The sequence below is a fragment of the Cervus canadensis genome, chromosome 7 (assembly GCF_019320065.1).
Source record: "Cervus canadensis isolate Bull #8, Minnesota chromosome 7, ASM1932006v1, whole genome shotgun sequence".
In the NCBI taxonomy this organism is placed as follows: domain Eukaryota; kingdom Metazoa; phylum Chordata; class Mammalia; order Artiodactyla; family Cervidae; genus Cervus; species Cervus canadensis.
In genome coordinates this window covers 3421016-3445920 of record NC_057392.1, presented here as the reverse complement: position 1 = coordinate 3445920, position 24905 = coordinate 3421016, and the positions used below count along the sequence as shown (strand labels likewise).

Below are 24905 nucleotides of genomic sequence, written 5' to 3'. Positions count from 1 at the left end.
GTTAGGAAATCCCAGTTCTTCCCTGGACTCTTTCCCACAGAACTAGAACAGTAGTGATTTCTCCTACAGTTTCTTCCTCCATTCACCACCAGCACATGTACTTCTTTCCCTGCTCTTATTTATGAGTTGGCGTGACATATGCTGAGAATATGTCATCACCATCCGCCTTGTGGAGTGAACTTTCATCAGAGCAGGGCCATGTCTGCCCACACACCTTTTACTATGTCTACTGCAGCTTCATACGCAGATCAGGGCTGAGTAACTGCCACCCACAAAACAGACTTGGCCTCTGTCTCCCTGTCAGGTGAGAATATAAGAACCACAGCAACCAAGGCTCATGCTGCTGACACGTCTCAGATAACACATGGATTTGTTGTCAGCCTGTAAATGGCTTGGTTCCTATGGTTGAGAAGGAGTGACCAAGTAGCAATGAAAGACAGTTTAAACAAAATACTCTTTTTTCCCCCATGCGGATGAAATCCTGAAACTAAGTTTAAAACTGAGCACATTAAGATTATATATATATATAGTCAACCTTAACATTTTTTTCCTTCTTTATTTCTAATAAAATGATTCAGTATGTACTGACCTAGAAATCTTCAAATGTAACATTACAACGCTGATGACAAAACATGATGGCTTCACCTAACAGGTGCAATTAAAAGATTTCCTTTATCGCAAGAAGGTACAAGAGGAATAATTATCATGGAAGGCTTGTACAGCTTCCATTGTGGGCAGAAAAATTGCTGCACTTCTCTGTCAAGTCAAAATTGCTCTCTGTGGTGTCATTTCCAGAAAAATAACTATGGGGTGAAGTACTATAACTTAGAAAAATCATAAATGAAACAATCACACGTGCATCACAGGGGACACAAGGAGGTGTCAAACACCCAGCTATGCCCATTGACTCAAATTGAGTCAGAAGAGTTGCATTTGATTTACAACCTGAGTGGAACCGTTTGCTTATGGATACTGAGACTTTCTTATTGTTTTAAAATATGGCTGTTGCAACTAAAAATTATTACAGGCCAGCAAGATCATGGATATTTTTGTCACCCAGAAATAATAAATGACAATGAATACTAATTACATTACATGATGCCTTCTTTTAAGAGAAGCAGACATCAACAGATAGTGGTGACAATAGCAAAGCTCACATTATTGCGTACTTTGCTGAGTGCTTTGGGTTAACTTATTTAATCCTCAAAACAAACTTATAAAGCAGGGACTTGTATTATTCCCATTTTTCAGCTGAGAGACTGAGGCCCAGAGAGGGTAAATAACATTCCTAAAAGGACACAACTAGTAAGTGAGTAGGCTACAATAAATCCACAAACCATGACCCTGAGCCAGACCTTCCTCTATTTGATAAAAACCAAGAGTAGAATGTTGACGTTTATCTTTCTTTACACCGTTGCCATTTCCTGGAAAGACATCTGTAAATCAGAAACTTAAAAAAACAGAGCCAGATTGGAATGTGAGCTCTGTGAGAACTTGTCAACAGCCGTATTCCTCATGCCCAATATAGTACATGACTTACGGTAGCCTCTTGAAAAACATGTAATGAATACATGAATAAACAGAAACGAGGAGAGCCTAACATGGTGCTTTGCAATGAGAAAGTGCTCAAAAGATTTTTTAAAAAGTGGACCTCTGGTTCAAGATGGTATAGTCGAAGTAGCTGCGCGTACCTTCTCCTGAGAGCACCGAAAGCGCAACTAGCTATTGAAAAACTATTGACAGAGGATGCTGGACCCACCAAAGAAAGATACCCCACACCCGAAGACAAAGAAGCAGCCACAATGAGACAGATCCATTTTAAATGTCACAGAAACCAAACTAGTTGTTTTGAAAAAAAAAAGTTTAAAAAAAATGGATTTAAAGAAATTTGTTTTATGAATCTATTTTAGAAGAGGAGGTGTCATCTGATTTCCTGCTTGCATAAACTCGGATTTTTATTTTGCTTACAGTAAAGATGAAGTGAGAAAGCATTCTCATTTAACAGAATTATTATTAAAACTTTAACAGGGGATAAAGCAAAACAAATCAAGGATGCCAAAACTCATCCAGAATCCTGAGATTATTGTAAAAAACTCAATTATCATCTTGGGATCCACAACTTTCCACAATCACAGTAGGTTATGCAACATGTTTGGGCAACAATTCACAATGTCATGCTTGTAGTCACTTGTCAAGACTCCAGAAAAGTTTTAGTCCAGTTATGGAATACTCCAATGTATTTAGGCCACAGGGTCTTAAGAAAATTGCACTATTTAACTGTTTTAATCATGTTTTGGCTCTGAGAGATGATTGACCAACTTGCCGTCAGTACAAAGCTGAGTAAATAACTAGCCAACTTTTCCAATGGTCTTAACCAAAACAGAGGATAGTGTTTATTATTCCCATGATATGGAAGAAGAAATTATGGAAGAATAAATTATGGAAGAGTGAAGTTATGACTTGAACAAAGATAGCTGTTGCCAGGTACTGACAACATCCCCCTACTTTGGTTCTCACCAAGCAGTCAAGGGACACAAGGATCCAGGAAGCTAGCATTTTCTTTTAGTGAATTTTAATTTCATTACACTTAGGTGCTAAATCAAAAGTTATGTACAAGATCTTTCTACATTAGCATTTGTGAGAAGGATGACCAAAAACCAAGCTGCATATCCAACGGATTAACCACCTGGGTGAGAGTGCTGGCTCACTACTGTTGAAGCTCAGCTCTTTCCTACAGCCAGCCTCCTGGAAGGGAAGCAGTTACAATGCCATGTACATCCTCACGTAGGATACCATCAGGGATGCATTTAGAGGGAGTCTTCAGAAAGCTGACTGCTTACATTTGTTCCAAACAGTTTGAAATTTTGGTGCTTTCTGAAACCACTTATGGAGGTATCTGGTTACATTTTGCAAGTAAGGGTGACACATGATTTTAATTTATGGCTCCCTAAAAAATTCCCCCCATTAAACTCTGGTGGTGCCAATGTCTCTCTTTCCTACACTAAGGATCACCTGGCATTTCAAGGAGCTTTGGGGTCATGACTGATTTTAATGAGTCAAATAAGCAAGACCTCATGAGAGTCAACCTTGACTACCTTGTTTGCTATTGGCCTCATACCTACCTAGTATGTTGTCTGGCACATAGTAGGCACTCAGTAAGTTCAACAAAAAGCATCTTACTTATATCCTCTGCTATCCCTCTGGATTTCTGCTTAAAGTAAAGTACACCCTACTTACAGGCTGGTCAAGTTTTTGATGAGCTACTCAAGAATCTATCATGCCAAATTACCAACTGTATGCCAGGCACACTTACAAGGATAGCATCACATGCATATTAATACTCAGTGGAGGGACTTCTGGAACAGGGACCCATGGATTCTTCAGGTAGACACAGCTCACTCTTTGTTGATTATGAATACTGCCTCCAAGTCCTTCACTGACCTTGGAGGTGCCTTTTCCCTCGTTTGGGCTCAGTTGCCTCATTTATAAAACGGGAATCACAGAGCTAATATTCCTTGTTCCTCTGAGAGTTTTTTGCAAAGTAAACTCAAGTCATTCACAAGGCCACAGTACCAATCCAATAAATAATTCATAGATGCTTCAGCTAGTCAGAGTAAGAAAAACTGCATTGCAGTGATCATCATTTAAAATGGAAATTGTTGCTTACAATATTCATACCTATGATTTAAAATAAGCATGTCTGTGTGGGATATAATGAATTCTGTCAAGTTTTAAGAGGAAATATGTTATTTTTCCTTCTTTTTTTTCTTTTAAGACTACAATGCCATTCCATTTAAGTCCATTAAATACCTGGTTCTAAGTATCATTTTGGATTATAATGATGTTCACATTAGACTTTTCCTAGAAGGCAGTCTGTTACTCTTTGGTCCAGGAGGGGGTCTGGCATCTGCCACTTTCCTTGCCAGACTTTTTAATGGAAAACTCAAGAGCCACAGCATCCACACATCTGCCATAGGTCTTACATTTTGTTAGTAATATCTCAGCGCACAGTTCATTTCAAACCAGTGATGGGAAGGAAGTCTTCATCCATGTGACTTTATGTAACTCTGTTACTGTGTCAACTTGCCAATCCATTGTTATCTTTGTGCTTTCTTTACACTATGTAAAATGTTGGCAACCACAGGATCACTTCTTATTTTTGGTGGTTGTCGGCATACAGGAAGTGCTAAAAATGATTTTAGGCTGCACTTTTTATTTTGGAAAAGGTCATTCCTATCCTCTGTCATTCACATTTGTAGAACAAATATATACACATACTTAAGGAGAGAGACGATAAATGATAAAACAGAGAGACAGTAGGAAGCAGACAGTCCAGCAACATTATTAGTCGCCAATGAATGGGGCAACCTACCACTCCCACACCAGCTGTAACACTGTGAATCTAAGCAAGCCGTTTTATCCGATGTCTTAAAATCTGAATAAGGGGGCATCAATTTCTTCTCATTATAAGAGATTGTTAGTGAGGATGATAAGTGGCTCTAAATTTCTGACTTCTGTACACAAATAAAATCAACACACAATTGGTGAGATAAGATATAGTCACTCAGACAATGTCTTCTAAGCCAGAGCCAGGCTTGCACAGATGAGATCAGGTGTACTAATTAAACCTAAGGGGAAATGCACCAACCATAGGAAGGTGATCAGTGAGGCAACAGGGATCCAAGTGGACTGTGGTGGCTGTCCCTGCCAGGGACACTGAGCTGAGGGGCGAGGTGGGTGTCCACGGGGGTGTGGTTTCTGGTGCTGAAAGGCAGCCTGGGTGAAAAAAACTAAGATTACCTGCTCTGCCTTGCTCTGCTTTCATACTCACTTGGCAACCTTCAGATAATTAATTGGATTTTTCTGTTACATCAGTATGTAGAATGAAGTTGCCCTGGATAGAAAATGTTGCTTGCTTGCTTGCTTGATTCGTTCATTCAACGAATATATATTGAGTGTTCACTGTGTGCCAAATACTATTCTATGCCTTGCATACAGACTCCGATCCCTGTCCCCAGAAAGCACATATCCTCTTTGGTGGAGAATATTATAACAAATACAAAAAGTACACACAGCGTCAGATGGTAATAAGCATAATGGTGAAAAATGAAGCAGGAAGGGGTAAGGGGGTGCTTCTCTTGGGACAGCTACTTTAAATATGGAGCCTGGACATTCTCACTGCTAAGCTGGATAAAAGAGTTGAAGGAGGGAGGCATGTGAATGTCTGAGAGAAGTGAGGGGGCAGGAAGAGGTGCAGCGCAAATGCCCTGAAGCAGTGAGGTGCTTGGGGCATCCCAGGAAGGCCATGGGGGCTGGAGTAGAGTGAGCCAGTGAGCAAGATGAAGAGAGCAGGCCAGAGGGACAGCAGGGACCAGATTGTGACTTGACCCTTCCAAAGGCTGGGAAGGACTATCCCTCCCCAGACTTCCCTGGTGGTCCAATGGTTAAGAATCTGCCTGCCAATGCAAGGGACATGGGTTTGATCCTATGTGTCGAGCCATCACCTATGGGGAAGATCCCATATGTCACTGGGCGATTGAGCAGCTGCACCGCAACTAGTGAGTCTGAGCTCTAGAGCCTGGGAGCACAACTATTGAAGCCCGCGTGCCCTAGAGCCTGTGCACCACGAGAAAAGCCACCACAAAGAGAAGCCTGCACACTGCAGTGAAGGGTGCCCCCACTCACTGCAACTAGAGAAAGCCTAGGTGCAGCATCGAAGACCCAGCATAGCCAAAAAGAAATGTAAAAGTAAAAAAATAAAGAAAAAAGAATTTCCCTCCCCCCACCCCCACCATGAGGATACCTACGATGATTTAGGAATTTGACGTTGGCTTTCTACTTGTCTCTCCTGGAGCTTGGCTAGAGTGCAACCATCTCTATGAAACTAAGCCATTCTTGGAGTCTTTGGCATATTGAACTCTCTGCCTCTGAAAAGCTGAGAACCTGATTCAGAAACTTGGAGACTCCTCAGTGGTAGTGTTCTTAGCGGGACCTACCAGGATCCCTAACCTTGTGTATGTTCGGTCACCAAGTCGTGTCTGACTCTTTATGACCACATGGACTACGGCAAGCCAGGCCTCCCTGTCTCTCCTCATCTTCTGAAGTTTGCCCAAGTTCATGTCCATTGAATTGGTGATGCCATCCAACCATCTCATCCTCTGTTGCCCTCTTCTCCTCCTGCTTTCAATCTTTACCAACATCAGGGTCTTTTCCGGTGAGTCCAGCTGTTTGCATCAGGTGGCCAAAGTACTGGGGCTTCAGCTTCAGCATCAGTCCTTCCAATGAATATTCAGGGTTGATTTCCTTTAGGATTGACTGGTTTGACCTCCTTGCAGTCCAAGGGACTCTCAAGAGTCTTCTCCAACACCACAGTTCAAATGCATTAAGTCCTTTGAAATTTTGCTTCTTCAACCTCAAAGAGAGGCTTTGTGAGAATGAAACCGAAAGGGTGGTTATTAGGATTAAACAAAATAATGTTCTCAATGGCAAAGCACTGGTGTGCTGTAACATCTTCCCCTTCTCAATTTCTGCTTTGCATTGCATGACTCAGAATTGCTGCCCACAGGGAATCATAATGAAATCTTAATTAATCATCAATTTTGGCACCATAGGCTTCCAGCAACGTTCTTGAATGAGAGGGCTCTGGCTGTTTCATCCAAGGAGGACATAATCAGCAGTCCATTTGTGTGGTATTATACTCTTAGACCCTCCCACCCTCCTACAGAGCTGTGGAGGTGACATGAAATTATAATGTAAAGCGCTCAACACAGTCCTTGGCCATCGTTGCAGGCAGATGCTTTACCCTCGGAGCCATCAGGGAAGCCCTGTTCATCCTTATGGAATGCTAATTTTTATTATTTTTTACTCTTCTGTAGCTTTTGGAAAAGTTTTACAGGAATGCATGTGTATTAACTGGCCTTCCCTGGTTGCTCAGAGGTAAAGAATCCACATGCAGGGCAGGAGATACCTCTTGCACAGGAGACACAGGTTCAGTCCTTGGGTCAGGAAGATCTCCTGCAGAAGGAAATGGCAACTCACTCCAGAATTCTTGTCTGGGAAATCCTACAGACAGAGGAGCCTGGCAGGCTACAATCCATGGGGTTGCAAAAGAGTAAGACATGACTCAGTGACTGAACAAAAACAACAGTATATATTAATTATGCTATGAGAAAGTAAAAAAGAAAAAACTATATGGGCAATAGTGACTTGTTTTTTGTTGATACTGATAGTGAGTTGAGGATCTTTCTTCCTTGAGTCTGAATATTGGGCAATTATTGAATGTGAACTGAGTACTGTGACACTTAAGATGTATGTTTTTTTGACAAGGCTCCCTTGTTATTCAATCAAACTCTAAAACTACCGCATGAAAACAGATGGCTAGTGGAAAGCCACTGTAAACACAGGGGGCTCAACTTGGTGCTCTAGGATGACCTAGAGGGGTGGGAGGGAGGCTCAGGAGGGAGGGGATATATGTGTACTTACAGCTGGTTCATGTTACTGTACAGCAGAAATGAATGCAACAGTGAAGCGATTATGCTCCAATTAAAAAAAAACACCCGAATCTAGGTGTCGCTACGACGGTATTCTGTAGGAGTGGTTAGCATCTACAGTCAGCTCACTTTAAAGAGATGATCCTCAGGAACGTAAGTGGGTCTCATCTGATCAGTTGGGTGGACTTAAGGGCAAAACTGAGGTTTCCCTGAGGAAGAAGAAATTTTATCTCAAGATTACTGAATCTTAGCTCCTGCTTGAGAGTTTCTAGATTAAGAGCCTACCCTACAAATTCTGGACTTGCCACCCTCACAAACTCATAAGCCAATGCCTTGAAGTAAATCCATGTGTACGTGTATGTGTACGTGTACATGTACGTGCATGTGTACGTGTACGTATATGTGTATGTGTACGTGTACGTGTATGTGTACATGTATGTGTACGTGTATGTGTATGTGTACGTGTACGTGTATGTGTACGTGTACGTGTATGTGTACATGTATGTGTACGTGTACGTGTATGTGTACAGGTATACACATGTATATGTGTATGTGTACAGGTATACACATGTATATGTGTATGTGTGTGTACTCCTTACTGATTCTGTTTCTCTAGAGAAGGCTGACTGATAAAGGTACATACAAAGGCTCATTTATTCTTCTTTTTCTTTTGTCAGTAATTCTTTATGATGCTTCATTTGCAGCATGCAGTTTTACTAAAATGAAACTTGAGCAGCTCCAAACTGCATAGTCCATTTCTTTTGGCCTCACAATTTCTGTTTTGGCCTGAGCCAGGCAACCTGACCCTGGAATCGGGAGATCGCATCTGGCAGAGCCTACCCATGAGTCCACGGGGCACAGTACCTGGGTTCTGGGGGGACAATAGAATGGACATAAACACCAAGAGGATAATTTATCTCTAAAAATACAGATACATCAAGAGTGTACAGAGTGGACATTGGTTGGTTTTGCTACTCTCTGGATATGAATTCAGAGCATAACTGGGATATAAAAGTTCTGTTGTCTAAGAGAAAATATATTTATGCAGTGATGGTGGTCCTGCAATTTCTAGAATGAATGCACAGGAGGACAAATTACCATGAGAAGGATATTACTAAGAGTGTTAAGTCCGCTTTCATTTTTTGCTAGTCTTCCATAATCACACGGAAATAACCCCCTGGTGAAATGTGAGACAAAATCTATGACATCATCTGAATTTAGTGTCAGTGCTCTAAGATAAAACTTGGGGAGGGTTGCCACTTTCATTTTCTTGTCTCCCAGTTATTTTTTCCCATTTTGTTTCTTTTCTTCATTGTAAAGCATTCCTTACAACACTGTCAGAATTTGAACAGAATCACCTTTTATCTAATTTCTGATTCGCCGTTTTGTGATATTGTGGTTTATGATAAGAAATATCAATTTGGTCTTCACCCTTAGTTTTGTCATAGAGCTCCTAAAATCCCTAAATTTCCTAAGTGATGAAAGCAAAAAGGCATCCTTTGTTATGTTAATGGGTGACGTTTGGACCCCATCTAAGGTCAGGAGCTGGATACCAGGAGAACCAACCACGTGATTAGAGGGTTGGAACTTTCAAGCCCTGCCTTTCCCATGTCTGGGAATGTGGGAAGGGCTGGTAATGGATTTCAGTCCCCAATGGCCAATGATTCATCCATTGTGCCTATGCAATGAAGCCTCCATAAAACCTCAAAAAGATGGAGTTGAGGAGAATTTGGAGACTGGTGAACAGGTGGAGATTTGGGGAGAGTGGTGTACCCACAGAGTCCATGGGCATTCCATGCCCTTTCTCTTATTGCGCACTTCTTCCATATGGCTTTTCCTGAGTTATATCCTTTTCTAATAAACCAGTCATCTAGTAAGTAAAACATTTTTCTGAATTCTATGAAGTTTTCTAGCAAATTAATCGAATCCAAGGAGGAGGTTATGGAACCTCCAACCTGTAGCCGAAAGATTGGAAGCGTAAGTAGCAACCTGGACTTGTGGCTGGCATCTGAAGCGGTGAGGGCAGCAGTCTTGTGGGATCAAGCCATTACCAGTGAGGATTAGACACTGTATCCAGGTAGACAATGTTAGGATTGAGTTGAGTTGTAGGACACTGAGCTGGTATCCAGCACATTGCTTGGATGGATGGGGAAACCTCTGTTCACATAAGCCAGATATCGGGTTCAGGAACCCCAAAACATTACCTTCCTGTACATTTTGTCATAACCAAGCAGCCTTTATATGTACTCTTTAGCAAGATTTTTATAACTTCTTACAAATTTGGTAAGATACCTAAGCAATGGCAGGGGAAATATATTTCTACAAGAAGCACAACCTGGAACATAAACCTGCATAACCTGCTAAAAGCCAGTGACCAGTGAGTGGTTAATGAGGTACCAGCACCTCCTGGAGGCAGTTAATGGCCAAGATGGGCCACTTTTAGGGTGGAGGCAGCTTACACTGCCCATGAAAGCTCAAGATTGAGCAAGATAAGGTATTTGTCCATGGATAACAGGCATACGGAAAAATAAAACCATAGCCTCAGAAAGCCTCTACCTTTCACATCTCTATTTCGTAATTCTTGGAATGCTTCTACTTTCCCAGAATTGCTTTCTAATTTTAACCTTGATTCATTTTTGCTTATTCGAGTCACTCTTGTATTTTTCTACAGTCATTCCTCTTATTTGTTTTCCTTTCTGCTGTGAATTTCCTGTATTTCTCTTGCCTCCTCTTCCCTTTCCACTTTTACCTCTTCTTCATCTTATTCTTTGACTTTCTTTTACCCGTTCTTAATTCTTCTTCCTCTCCCACTGATCTGCTGTGGCTTTAATCACTGCCAAGCTGCTTTAAAATCACCCAGTGACTGACATTTTCTCCCTGAAAGGAGAGGGATTTGTGACTGTGGAAAACCAACTACAAAGACCCAACACATTCAATTTTCAGTGCAATTCTTTCCTTTCTTCTGTGGTGCTTTTGCCTGGGATTAGAGATGGACCGCTTACTGCAACTCACAATGGCAAAGCCCTCCAGGCCTGACTTCTCAGCCCTGTGAGTCACATGGCAACATGTATCTGAGCCTCTATGTTTACACTGATTGCTAGAATTTTAAAATTGCCCTTCACTAGAAAAAAAACTTACTCAAGTGTTTCCTGGAAAACAAAGCAGTATTATTTCACAGTGTGATGACTGGACTCACGCTTCTCCTTGGACCATTCGTTCTCCCTTCTCTCCCTCCCCTTTCATTTTTTACAGCATGAAACAAAAACAGATAAATAGGTTCCTAGCAGAAGGGTGAAGGGGCTTTATCATCCTGACTGACTCCACCAGAAATAAGATATTTTTACAAAGGGATGAACAGTAAAATTAGTAACATGGGTCCATTTTTCAAGACTCCACGATTTTATCATCTGGCATTAGGAAATAGTAGATTGTCACACATACACCAAATTCAGTTGTTTCTGAGAGATTTCACTTTAGCTCTTTGTAATACAGAAGTATAAATGACATACGTTTTGATTATTTGAAATCATTCTTTTGGTTCAGTTTGGTCACAAATTCACTTTACCTTTTGGTGTTTCTTGCAGAGCAGAGGCACATACCTCAGTGATGAAGTGCTCAAAGTTCATCTCTGCCATGTAGAAGGATCAGGAAGATGATCATTATCAAAGGATACTTGTGGTCAAAGCCATACCACATTCTGAAGAGCCAGGCACTCTCTGATTTTGTTGTGCTTTTACCCAAATTATTTGCTTCCTGGAGAAGGGACAGTAGAAGAAGTCATTAGAGAAACGATCAATATAAAATACTGACATATAATATCAACATTAATATATAGTATGTATTTAGTATATTTTAACTATATATCAAATTAAATCACTTAAAAAAAAAAAACTTTCCAGGTAGAGGCATTTTTATCTAAACGGTGAAGCAGCTGCCAAGCAATTAGCTCATAGATCTTGCCATACGGATGAGACTCTTGTGGCATAATTCAACATTTACTTTTCTTAATAATCCCTGTTTTATTAAACAGCTTAGAAATGTCACTTTTTTAACACCAATAAAAATGATATTTCTGTCAGATTGCTGTTGTGGGAATTTTGCAGTTACTTCTGTCAAAGTTGGATGGTATTTATTTATGATTTACCAAAAGGTCAAGACTAAAGGGCTAACAGACTAATCATTGTTAAACTAGTTTTCATTCATTTTCTTTTAGATAGATCACTATCAAAGGCTCTGGTTAATTTTTTGATATCTTTCCCCTTCAATTCTGAAGTTTTGAAACAGACATTCTTGTTAAGAAGCCTGTAATAACTGAATGTGTTTATCTCCCAGCCCCCTTGCCTCCCCTCTTTTTTCCGAAAGGACCACAGTGGGAGGGACGAAGAAAAGGAATTAAGAAGGTCAAAAAGAAAGCATTTGGTGGGTGTTTATGTAACAGTACAGGATGAAAATGTGAGAAAAAGGGGAAAAGGTGAAAATTTTTTGTGAACTTTATAGAGGTAGATGATAATGAACATTGCAATGTGGTATGAAGGAGATTCAGTGACATTTTATCTTTTTCTTTGTATCCCGTTTCTCATATTAAGAAAATTCTGGACTTCAATCAGTTGCAATTATCTCCATCATTAAAAGCATTTATATATTAAAATGGATTTCCTTGCTTTGTTTGGACCATTGGTTTCCATCCCCAAATGGTTTCAGGAGTTCACAGTCCAGTAGTTAGTGAACATTCGCAAGAAATCAGGATGCATGGAAGACAGCGACAAACCGCTGGCTGCTCCAAAGCCAGCCTTAAGATGAATCTAAGTTAATTCGCTTCATTTAATGTATTTACTTTTTATTCCCCTCTCCAGACAGTACCACTGATGGTTAATGATAAATAACTGAACACAAAAGGCTGTATTCTGCTCCGAAACACATGTCACAGCAGGTGCTTCAGTTCCATGCCTCACAAACATAATGGGGATGTAAGAAAGCTTAAGTGTGATCCCTTTCTAGGTAGCCATCTAAACTCTGTCTAAAATGATTGAAGCAGAAACTCAACAATAAAATGAAAACCCAACCCGCAGGCTTTTTCATTGGTTGTTTGAAGATCTCTGATTTCCAACACCGAATAGTTTCCTAAATAGCATTCCTTAGCATGTCACTGTTCTGTGTGATGTTGATGGAAATTCTGTGCTAATGATTCAGGAAAAGGTGGGTTTGAGCATGTTAAACAGGATTGCTATTTACAGAAATTTTTAGAATCTTTCATTTATAAGTGAGCATTGTAAACTTTTGCAAGGGAAGCTTTTCTCAAACATACCTGACCACATGCCCCATCCCCAAGCTCCTCAGTGGGACATCCATGATCTTTCCATGGATGTTTGAGTTTCATAGATCTGTTTTCTGATACACCTGGAATGCCATGCCCTGTTATCTAGAGTTAGAATTTATTCACTACATTTCCACTAAAAGGAAACCAGGGTGTCCAGTTCAATTTCCATTCTTCCCTGAACCTTTCTCTAGCTATTTCTACCCTGCAAAAGGTGTCAGATTGGCAAAGTTGCTGCTATACTTAGTGTTTTCTTCATCATCTTGCAACATTTGCAAGTTGCTTCTGAGTCACCATCTCTCAAACAGGTCAGCAGCTGGGGCTCAGCTGGGAGAGTAAAACTGTTCTCCCTAAACTAAACTAGGTAGAAAAGCTCTGGGCCAACACTGGAGTTCTTGCTTTTTTTGCTTTCTTTCTTTTTCTTTTTAAGAAAAATAAGGAGTTACAAATTTAATCCATCAAGAGGCATGGTTAATTTTGATAGCTAGTAACATCTACTGATGACAAGATAGTCATTGAAGAAAACTGATAGAAAGGAGTTAAGCAAATTTCTGTCTTTTTGTTTCGTTGTTTGTTTCTAAGTTAAGGTGGGCTGTGTAGTGCTGAGCTTAGCTGGCAGTCAGGGGCCCAGGCTTCTAGCCCCAACTCTGCAGTAGCCCAATTGAATGACATTTGCCATAATAGTCCTCAGCTATGGAATGCTCATTAATTCCTAGGCAGTGTGTTGGTCACATTATCTGGTCATTAACTTTTTCAGTCATTATTTTTCAGTTTTCACAGCAATTCATCAGTGTAAGTTGTGTTATACCTATTTTACAAGTGAGGATGTAGCGAGACTCAAAGAGAAGAGGTGAGTCCAAAGTCACACAGTGAGCAAGCTACAGAGCTGGAATTTGAATGTACGACTAATGGATTCCAAAGATGATATTTTAACAGCAACAGACTCACAAACTTAGAGAACAAATTTTTGGTTGCCAGGGGGAAGGAGTGGGGAAGGGATAGTTAGGAAGTTTGGGACCAACATGTACACATTGCTACATATAAAATGCATAACCAATAAGGACCTACTATATAGCACAGGGAAATCTGCTCAATTTTATGGGGCAGCCTGGATGAGAGAGAAGTTTAGGGGAGAATGGATACATGTATATGTATGACAATATCCTTTGCTGTCCATCTAAAACTATCACAGCATTGTTAATAGTCTATACTCCAACACAAAATAAAAAGTTAATAAAAACAAAGATGATGTTCTTTCTGCTGGTCTCTGACTCAGCCTTTACATTTTGAAAAGAATGTACATTGCTTGATAAGCTATTTGGGTTGCAGTCTCCTTGTCTGTAAAGTGAATTGAGGAAATTAGATTGACTGGTTTCTGAGGTCCTAACCATATGGAAAATACTGTATTATCATTAATGACAGCAACAATAATAGCTGACATTTCTTGAACAGATACCATGTGCCAGACACTATTCAGAGTTCTTCTTGTATATTATTATTCCCACTTTACAGATGAGGAAACTGAGGCAACTGTGGCACAGAGTGGTTTCCAGCCACACTTGTGGCTTCTCAGCAGCAGCCAAGATTCCTATCATGGGGCCCTGGGGTTAGTGAAGCGCAAACTAGAACAAATGTCTCAACCCAAGGTTGAGACAGAGCAGCTGTATATACCCCTAAACATAATGAAAATACATGGCTCCTCTCAGGCGGCTGAACCACTGACAGGTCAGAAAGTACCTGTATAGAAACTTAACTTTAGTGTTATAAATTTCTCTAGACTCCTAAATACTGGTTTCAGGGGTTTCTCAGGGTTTTAGAAACCTTCCCTGCCTTTCACTCCCATTTCCATCTCCTTTTCATCTTATTTTATCTCCTGAGGGGAATATATCAGAACTTACAAATGCTCCCGAAAGAGTTTATAATCTATTTCTGGCAAATCTTCCAGAACTATTTTTTTTTTTTTTTTTTTTGCCAGCTGATGAGAGCAACACATATTAGATGGTATTTTGGGGAAAATGTTAACACTTGTAATCTATTTTTCAAACTTTAATTTACTTGGGATACTGGAGATGTTACTCATTTCACTACTTTGTTGAGAAATAAACTGGGTTTCCATTAGAATAAAATATAGAACATGTATTTCCAGGTAAGGAAAACACCACTGAGGGCCCAGCATTGATTTTTTCTGCTGATCTGAGATAAAATGTTCAGTGTATGTCTTAAATATCTGTTGGCCCAGTTCTGGATTCATTCATTTATTTCTCTGAAGTTATTGATGACTTAATAACTTGGTTATGAAAGGCCATCAATAAATGAGGAGAAATAAATGAGTTAGTCCACTATGTGCTCTGCTTGTTCACTGGGGGTTGAAGATAAATGTTCCAAGGGAAGGCCAGCCTTTGCAGCCACCCAGGAACATGGGAAGTATCTGATGAGGCAGCGTGGAGGGCAAGCCCCTGAGGGGGCTCAGATGGGCAGAGGACAGCAGGTAGCATCAATTTACCTAGATTATTCTGAAGCTGAGATCAGATGGATGTGAGGACATCCAGGACAATGGATGTGAGCCGTCATCAGAAAAATCTAGAACATGGTGATATTTTCTTTACTGCTAGCAATATATCTTCTCATCTGAGTTCTTGGATGCCAGAGAGGAAGTGGCACACATGTTGGAAAAAGCGGAGGATCCAGAAACTGAAGACCAAGATTTGCGTTCTCTCAACTGTCTCCCATTCAATAATAATGATACACTTTCCAACCCTGAATCTCATGTTTCATAGCTGTAAATGGGAACTGGAGATTCAAGGGCATTGAATCTTAGCTTTTATTTGCCCTTGATACTTCTAAGAGGCAGAGTGTTTGATATATGTGTAATTTCGGGTTCCTTTATTATCCTCTATTTCTGGGAAAATGTACAAATGACCGGGGCATTAGATGTCTTTCCTTTTTCTCCTTAAACAAGGGACTAGATCAGAGGGTGGGAAGTGGACGAGCGCAGTAGGGAGTGAGTAGTTGTCTTTTAAGTGACCCCTCTAGCAACACCCTAGAGAGGGAGCAAGAGGAAAATTATGAAGGTACTCTTTGTTTTATGCTTATTTGGACCCCTGAGAGAAAACAAAAGGCTCTGGCAAGAAATCTTTGAAAACCAGACCCTGAAGCAAGAGGCGATTGTTTGTTGTATTAACCTTAGTGAGAAAGAACTAAGCCAATGTAAATACATTCCTCTATCAATATTCAAACGAGAGACCTTTGCTAAGTGAACCAGATGAACCTCTGCTCTGGGCTAATCATATGGGATTCATGTGGGCTAATTCATATGGGCTAATCATATGGGAATCATGGGGATTCAGTGGATTAAGAGAGAGATTTTCCTTTCTATTTCTCAAGATTTCGTATTCAATACTAAAGTCAATGGAGGTTGTACAGAATGATGAAAATGACAGGTAATTATCATAATAAGTCTGTAGGTTTCCTTATGGTTCCAGAGCACTTTTTCCAGTAGTAAGTGTGAATGGAATTTGATAGCAGTACTTTTGCCCTGACATCTCCCCCAGTTTGGAATGTATTCATGTGATAATTTAAAATTTATTGCCTTGATTTTATGATGACCAAGGAGAGGACTAGAGTCTCTGTCCCTAAAGGGAAAGATTTCTGGGTTCTGAAGAGGGGGGACATATACAATTGAGGGGGAAAAGGGAATTTTTTTCAAATTTATGTTTTAAAAAGTAATTTTAATTCTTAGCCTCCAAATAGTATTTTATGCAAACATTTCTACCTTCCCCACACCATGATAAATTCATAAATGTGCCCAAGAAGGTATAGTCAGAAAATACATGCTTAGAAAAAAAAAATGAAGGAAACAACCAGACAAGGATGAATAGAACCGCCAAGAGGAAACTTAGACATCACAGATATATGATCAGATGGGCTAAACTCATAACTTCATTACCACAAAAAAAGGATGGGGACTGCTTCAAAAATAATTTTGTCTGTACAAAGGATTCAAGTTAATTCAGTGAAAATAAATTGTTTGGCTCGGGTAAATATAATACTTTGGTGATTTAAAAACATATTCACAAACTCTTTGGTACCTATTCCTTTAAAAGATGGAGACTTTCTCCCTTGCAGTGTGATCAGGGGCAAGTGGCTTATTTTTCTGAAACTGTTGTATTCTCTGTGAGATGTGGATGCAATACCTACCTCATAGGGCTTCCGTGAGAAACACCTGAAATAATGTATGTGACAGGTAGCATTCAGTTCAGCTCAGTTCGGTTGCTCAGTCGTGTCCAACTCTTTGTGACCCCATGAATCATAGCACTCCAGGCCTCCCTGTCCATCGCAAACTCCCGGAGTTTACTCAAACTCATGCCCATCGAGTTGGTGATGCCATCCAGCCATCTCTTCCTCTGGCGTCCCCTTCTCCTCCTGCCCCCAATCCCTCCCAGCATCAGGGTCTTTTCCAATGAGTCAACTCTTTGCATGAAGTGGCCAAAGTACTGGAGTTTCAGCTTCAGTATCAGTCCTTCCAGTGAACACCCAGGACTTATCTCCTTCAGGATGGACTGGTTGCATAGTGCTTCACAAATTGTCCAATAAATAGTAGATATGAGTTAAAAAAAATGGAGACTAATTTCCTTTCCTATTGAGTGTGGACCATATTTACTGACTCATTTTTTTTTAAGTGACTCATTTTTAATCAATAGAATGGAGCAGAAGGGATGGTGAATATCCAAGAGTAGGTCATAAAAAGGCATTGTGGTTTCCTCCTTGCTGTCTGTCTTGAAGCTCTGAGGGAAGTCAGCTACCATATTGTGATGACACTCAAGCAGCTCTGTGGAGAAATCTACGTGGTAAGGGTCTGAGTCTCCTTGAGGAGTTAGCAAGGAACTGAGGCCTCCTGCCGACATGGAAGTGGATCCTTCAGCCCCAGGCGAGCCTTCAGATGACTAACTCTGGCTAACATCCTGACTGCAACCTCAGGAGAGACCCTGCAACAGAAACACTCAGCTAATTTGCTCTCAAATTCCTGACCCATAGAAACTGTGAAGTAATAAATGTTTGTTATTTCAAGCCACTAATTTTCAGGACAATTTATTGTCCAGTAGTATAAGCCTGATACAACTACATACTACTAATAGAATTATAAGTTCTACATGTAAAAGGAACTGGAGTTGAAAAGGTACTTTGGAACAAGAAGATCCTAGCTTATGCTATCCCCCAATGACAGTACTACAAATCACAAACACCATAGCAAAGATAAGGAAGGGCCTTACATTTAGACTTGTGATTTGAGTGCTGGGAAAGATTGAAGGCAGGAGGATAAGGGGATGACAGAGGATGAGACGGTTGGATGGCATCACTGACTCTATGGACATGAGTTTGAGTAAGCTCCAGGAATTGGTGATGGACAGGGAAGCCTGGCATGCTGCAGTCCATGGGATCGCAAAGAGGTGGACACGACTGAGCAACTGAACTGAACTGAGCAGAGTGTTATATTTTTACCTGAAAATGAAATGAAACAGAACAATGTTTCCGTCTACAGAACGACTTTCAAAATACATAATGGCTGATAGAATAACTGGTACCATAAACACCTGCTAGAGTTCAGGCAGCAAAGGACTGTGATCCTTGAAAGAAGGAAAACAAATGAAATGAGCCTTATATTATTCTTTTGTTCTTCCAGGAGGCCCTTTCCCAATGGTAGTGTGAAGAGGTAGAGTCTAAGCAGAGAACAATTCAAGCTGAGAACAACAGTTTCATGAGCTGTGGAACTAGAAATTGAGTTTGGGTATTGTTGCAGTGGCTGGAACTTTTATGTTGTCTTGGGAAAGTTGGTTTAATTCTTGGAACTCCAATTTCATCCTTCATAAAATAAGATTTAGGACTTCCCTGGTGGTCAAGTGGTTAAAAATCCATCTGCCAATACAGGGGATGTGGGTTTGATCCCTGGTCCAGAAAGATCCCAACTAAGCACATGTGCCACAACTACTGAGCCACTTTGCAGCAACTATCAAAGCCCACAGGCCCTAGAGGCCATGCTCTCCAATAAAAGAAGCCACTGCAATGAGAAGCCTGCACTCTGCAACTAGAGAGTAGCCCCTGCTTGCCACAACTATTGAAAGCCACGCAGCAACAAAGATCCAGTGCAGCCATAACTAAATAAATAAAAGCTTTATTCTTAAAAAAGTGAGGTTTATAATATGCATATTGATTGGTCAAGTTAGAGATTCAGTTCAGTTCAGTTGCTCAGTCATGTCCGACTCTTTGTGACCCCATGAACTGCAGCACACCAGGCCTCCCTGTCCATCGCCAACTCCCGGACCCATGTCCATCGAGTTGGTGATGCCATCCAGCCATCTCATCCTCTGTCATCCCCTTCTCCTCCTGCTCTCAATCCTTCCCAGTATTAGGGTCTTTTCCAATGAGTCAACTCTTTGCATGAGGTGGCCAAAGTATTGGAGTTTCAGCTTCAGCATCAGTCCTTCCAATGAACACCCAGGACTGATCTCCTTTAGGATGGACTGGTTGGATCTCCTTGCAGTCTAAGGGACTCTCAAGAGTCTTCTCCAACAACACAGTTCGAAAGCATCAATTCTTCGGTGCTCAGCTTTCTTCACAGTCCAACTCTCACATCCATATATGACTACTGGAAAAACCATAGCCTCAACTAGATGGACCTTTGTTGGCAAAGTAATGTCTCTGCTTTTTAATATGCTATCTAGGTTGGTCATAACTTCCCTTCCAAGGAGTAAGCATCTTTTAATTTCATGGCTGCAATCACCATCTGCAATGATTTTGGAGCCCCCCAAAATAAAGTCAGCTGCTGTTTCCACTGTCTCCCCATCTATTTGCCATGATGTGATAGGCCCAGATGCCATGATCTTAGTTTTCTGAATGTTGAGCTTCAAGCCAACTTTTTCATTCTCCTCCTTCACTTTCATCAAGAGGCTTTTTAGTTCCTCTTCACTCTCTGCCATAAGGGTGGTGTCATCTGCGTATCTGGGTTATTGATATTTCTCCCGGCAATCTTGATTTCAGCTGTGCTTCTTCCAGCCCAGTGTTTCTCATGATGCATATAAGTTAAAAAAGCAGGGTGACATTATACAGCCTTGATGTATTCCTTTTCCTATTTGGAAACAGTCTGTTGTTCTATGTCCAGTTCTAACTGTTGTTTCCTGACCTACATACAGGTTTCTCAAGAGACAGGTCAGATGGTCTGGTATTCCCATTTGTTGAAGAATTTTCCACAGTTTATTGTGATCCACACAGTCAAAGGCTTTGGCATAGTCAATAAAGCAGAAGTATATCTTTTTCTGGAACTCTCTTGCTTTTCAATGATCCAGTGGATGTTGGCAATTTGATCTCTTGTTCCTCTGCCTTTTCTAAAACCAGCTTGAACATCTGGAAGTTCATGGTTCACGTATTGCTGAAGCCTGACTTGGAGAATTTTGAGCATTACTTTACTAGGGTGTGAGATGAGTGCTATTGTGTGGGAATTTGAGCATTCTTTGGCATTGCCTCTCTTAGGGATTGGAATGAAAACTGACCTTTTCCAGTCCTGTGGCCACTGCTGAGTTTTACAAATTTAGAAATTAAATGTCATTTTATATATGGTGCCTAATCACTAAATAGTAGCTACCATCTTCTTCTGCTTCCTCTTCCTTATTATTTTTGCTTTCTAGAGCATGTAATTATAGAAACTGCAGGTAAGGCATGTATGTGTGTACATGGAATTTAGTCCTACTCAGTAAAAATAGTAGTGGGTAGGTTGTATTCTTTTCAGTGTATAAGCATGAATAAGTAAAACCAAAATAAATTCAGTGTTGACCACAGAAATACCCAAGATACTTGCTCTGAAATAGTCATTTACTTTTTCGCACAGAACTATTAGTTGCAATAACATTAAAAGAAAAAAAAAAACTCTCATATGGATCAGATCAATTTTAGAGGCTTCCCACACCAGGGATCAAACCCAGATCTCCCACATTGTGGATTCTTTATCAGCTGAGCCACAAGGAAAGCTCAAGATGACTGGACTGGGTAGCCCTATCCCTTCTCCGGTGGATCTTCCTGACCCAGGAATTGAACTGGGGTCTACTGAATTGCAGATGGATTCTTTATCAACTGAGTTATCAGGGAAGCCTTTTAGAGGCTAGTATTTTATTTCTGAAATATTTGTTGGTATGTACCATAGGATTCCCATTCTATGAGGCCAACTCCAATAGCAAGTATGAAAAAATATTGATAATTGTTAAATCTGAGGGACATATTTGTGGGAATCTTTATTCTGTTTCCTATAAGTTTGTTAGAAATATTAGAAAATAATCACAAGGCAAAATTAAATATCACCTAATGACTAGATGACCCTACCATCTGTTAATGAATCTCTTTCCCTCCTGAACCTACTTGTATTTCCAGTCTTGTAACTCCAGATGACTCTGAGTACTAAGTGTCAATTGTGCAGAACAACAAGTACTTTTATTCTTCTCTAAATGAGCTTTTTCAGCTTTAAGGGTGTTCTAGGTTATGGTTTTCTGGGGTTTGGCATACAACTCTTCATTCACCTGATTCACATGCTCCATATTTTTAAAGACATTTCATTGTAGCCCTTCTTGGTGCTAGTCCTTCTGCTGGAGAAACCCTGATTCTTTTAAACTCCCTCTGCTCATTGAAGCTGCCCTTCTCTGGACCTTTCTCAGCTCTGCTTTGACTTCCTTAAGCTACAGTGACCAGAACTGATCTACCCAGGTTACACACAAGCATAAATGACAACCAAAATCAGAATTTCAGTGAAGGGATTTTCAGAAGCAAAAATAAAATCGGAAGTTAGCCTTAAGAGAGCACATAGAGATACAATCAGAGTGTTAAAAATAAAGTTATATTTGAAAAGATGAAAATCAACCTCCTTGTTACTTGTTGACAGTTAATTGTTAATCCGTTGACAGGGCTTCCTCAGTGTAAAGTATCCACCTGCCAAAGCAGGAGTTGTGGGATCAATCCCTGGGAAGGGAAGATCCCCTGAAGAAGGGAATGGCTACCCACTCCAGTATTCTTGCCTGGAGAATCCCATGGACAGAGGGGCCTGGAGGGCTACAGTCCATGGGGTCTCGAAAGAGTCAGACATAATTTAGCAACTAAACAACAACAGTTGGCAGAGTTGGAAATGGAAGAAAAATGAGTTTTTAAAAAAGTTGCTCTAAGTCCCAAACTTGCACGTTTTTGCTTCCATCATACATAGAATGAAATGAATCCACCACCATGGCCAATGATCTGGCCCCTCTTGGTCTCTCCCACTCCAGCTCCATTTGCTTCCACCTTACTCCCTCGGCTCCAGCTACACTGGTTTGCCTGTTGTGTATGGAGCACAACATAACCCACCGTGACGTCATCCTTGACGATCCCTCTGCCTGGCCCGTTTACCCCAGAGCCTCTGTGCGCATCTCACTTCTGCACATTGTTCAGGTGTCTCACTAAAGGCCACTTCCCCAGAAAGGAAGCCAGCCATAGCCTCTCTGTTGTTCTCCATCCTCTTCCCTGCTCTGTTGTTATTATTCTCTGAACTGACAGTGTATAGAGGTTTACCACTTTCTTCTCTGTGTCCGCCACTAGAATATAAGCTCTGTGAGGGTGAAGACTTTGAATTGGTACCTGATGCATCCTCCTCACACTTAGATTCCTGCCTGACATGGGTGGCTTACACGAATGAATGAATGAATGAATGAACAGATGCATGCACATCCATTAAGAGTGGAAGTTCTAAAATCAGATTATCTGGGTTCAAATTTCACTTCTTCTCACTACATGTCCTTCAGCAAGTTATTTAAATTCTCTGTATACAGTTTCCTTATTTAAAATACAAACACAATAATAGCACCTACCCATAGGTTTATCCGGGTAAATGAGTTAACACAGCTGAAGTATTAACATTCAGAAATGTTAACAGCAATAGTTAGCACTCTACAAATAATAGGATGATCATGAAAGATAGCAAGCAGGAAAAAGAGAAGCAAGAGTGGTGGCCCTTCTTGGGTAGCAGGAATTTTCTATTGAACTAAGAAGGCAGGTACGGTGCTCCAATGAGCCTTACCTTTCCTGTAATGCTGTGCTGCCAAGGACACAGCATCAAGTACAAGGAAAACTTCCTGTCAAGGGGGGAAGTTTGTCTGAGGGTGTTTTTATTTTTATATTTTTACATTTAAGAGAAATAAATTTTCACAGCTGCAATACCTTTCATTTCTTGAAGTAGCACATTTGCATACAGTATATATTTAAAGTTTAATATCTGCTTGTGGAACATGCTTTTTAAAGCTTCTGGGTTTGGAATGGGTAAGAACATAATACCATTCACACTTTCAAGGTGTTACAAGGCAAAAAGGAAAATCGTGACACGGCTGGGTAGTCACAGCTGCAAGTTCATACTTTCCAAAGGCTATTTTACACTCCAGAAACAGAGAAAGAGGGAATTCCTTCAAGGATATGTACATGTCATTACATAAGCTTATTATTGATTTTGAGAGTGGTCAAAATTATGATCAGTAATTGCCATAATTATCTGAAAATTTAAGCTCTTGGTAACTTAAAAATAAGGTGAGCTTCCCTGGTGGCTCAGTGGTAAAGAATCCACCTGCCAATGCAGGGGATGCGGGTTTGTTCCCTGGGTTGGGAAGATCCCTTGGAGAAGGAAATAGCACCCCACTCCCGTATTCTGCCCTGGGAAATCCCATGGACAGAGGTTTCTGGCGAGCTACAGTCCATGGGGTTGCAAAAGAACTGGATATGACCAAGCAACTGAACAACAACTACGAATAAAGTATTTTTTTCAGAAGTTGACCAGTGCAAAATACCTGTTTGTTAATGCAAAGCCAATTTAATAAAATGCAAACTGAGTGGAAAAATACAATCCTTCTAAGAATTAAATTAATGCTCTATAGTCAGAGCAACAGATGCTGATAATAAGCAAAGAGCTGTCAGGCAAAATGAGGGCAAAGAGGTTTTTGATACATGGTTTGAAAAGTCCCCCCAAATCCCCTTTGTCCAGGCTAAATGGCAGCTGCATGGGTATTGTGGTTTGTTACTTGTGGCCTGAGCCCACTGTTTCCTGTACTTGACATTGAAAATAAAAATTATTGCAAAATGTGATGAAAACCTTTATCTGAAATGTAGTTATCTTAGTAGTCAAACAGCATGAATAAGAACACTTCCAGGACACTTCTTAAAATTAAAACTATTTTTAAGTAGCAGAAGAGCAGTAGAAACCATGCAAATTACATGGAGGTTAGTTAGACACCTCATCACATGTCCTCTACGGGAAGCCTCAAGTGAGAAAATTCTTTTAAAGCATTGTGATCTATGAAGCTTTGTACAGCTTGGGGAGTGAGTGTAATTTTTCTCTCTAAGTGTAATGACTTAGTATATTGCTGATTATTATTTCCCTTCCCCCATCTTTGACTACCAACAAGCTTACTTGTGGCTTAACTTTAGCAAGTATATAGGACCTTATGATCTTTTATTTATGATTTTTTTTTTACTTCTCTGGTTTTTGTCTTCCTGGTTTTATAAATTTTTTAAACTGAATTTTAAAATTCTTAAAAATATTTCACTATTATTTTATCATATGTGGTGGTATAAGCTGCTTCATTAAATTGTTTGTGAGATAAGATGGTTTTAATGAGATTAAGTTAGGTAGTTTTCATAAATATAATTTCACTTGGTTGTTTTAACAACTTGAAGAAGTAGACATCATTATCATTTGCGTTATATAAATAGGAAAATTAAGATTCAAAGATGTAAAAAGCTTGCCGAAGATCCAAATACCATGTAGTTTTCACTGTTGTTGTTTAGTCACCAAGTCATGTTTGACTCTTTTGCAACCCCATGTAGCCTGCCAGGCTCCTCTGTCCATGCAATTTTCTAGGCAAGAATACTGGAGTGGATTGCCATTTCCCTCTCCAGGGGATCTTCCTGACCCAGGGATCGAACCTACGTCTTCCGCGTTGGCAGTTGGATTCTTCGTCACTCAGCCACTGGGGTACAATTTTCACTGTACTATGTGGCATATCTCATTTATCTAAGAACAACAAAAAAGTACTTTCAACTGATTAAAA

At 40.3% G+C, this 24905-nt stretch overlaps 1 protein-coding gene across 1 annotated transcript in view; it reads right to left on the bottom strand.

Moving 5' to 3' along the window:
- Positions 1 to 24905, bottom strand: part of SLC9A9 (solute carrier family 9 member A9) — a 647359-nt gene that overhangs the window by 101972 nt on the left and 520482 nt on the right. Inside the window, exon 14 of the mRNA XM_043474178.1 lies at positions 11164 to 11243. Coding sequence (XP_043330113.1) covers positions 11164 to 11243 — 80 coding nt within the window. The remainder of the gene's footprint in view (positions 1 to 11163; positions 11244 to 24905) is intronic.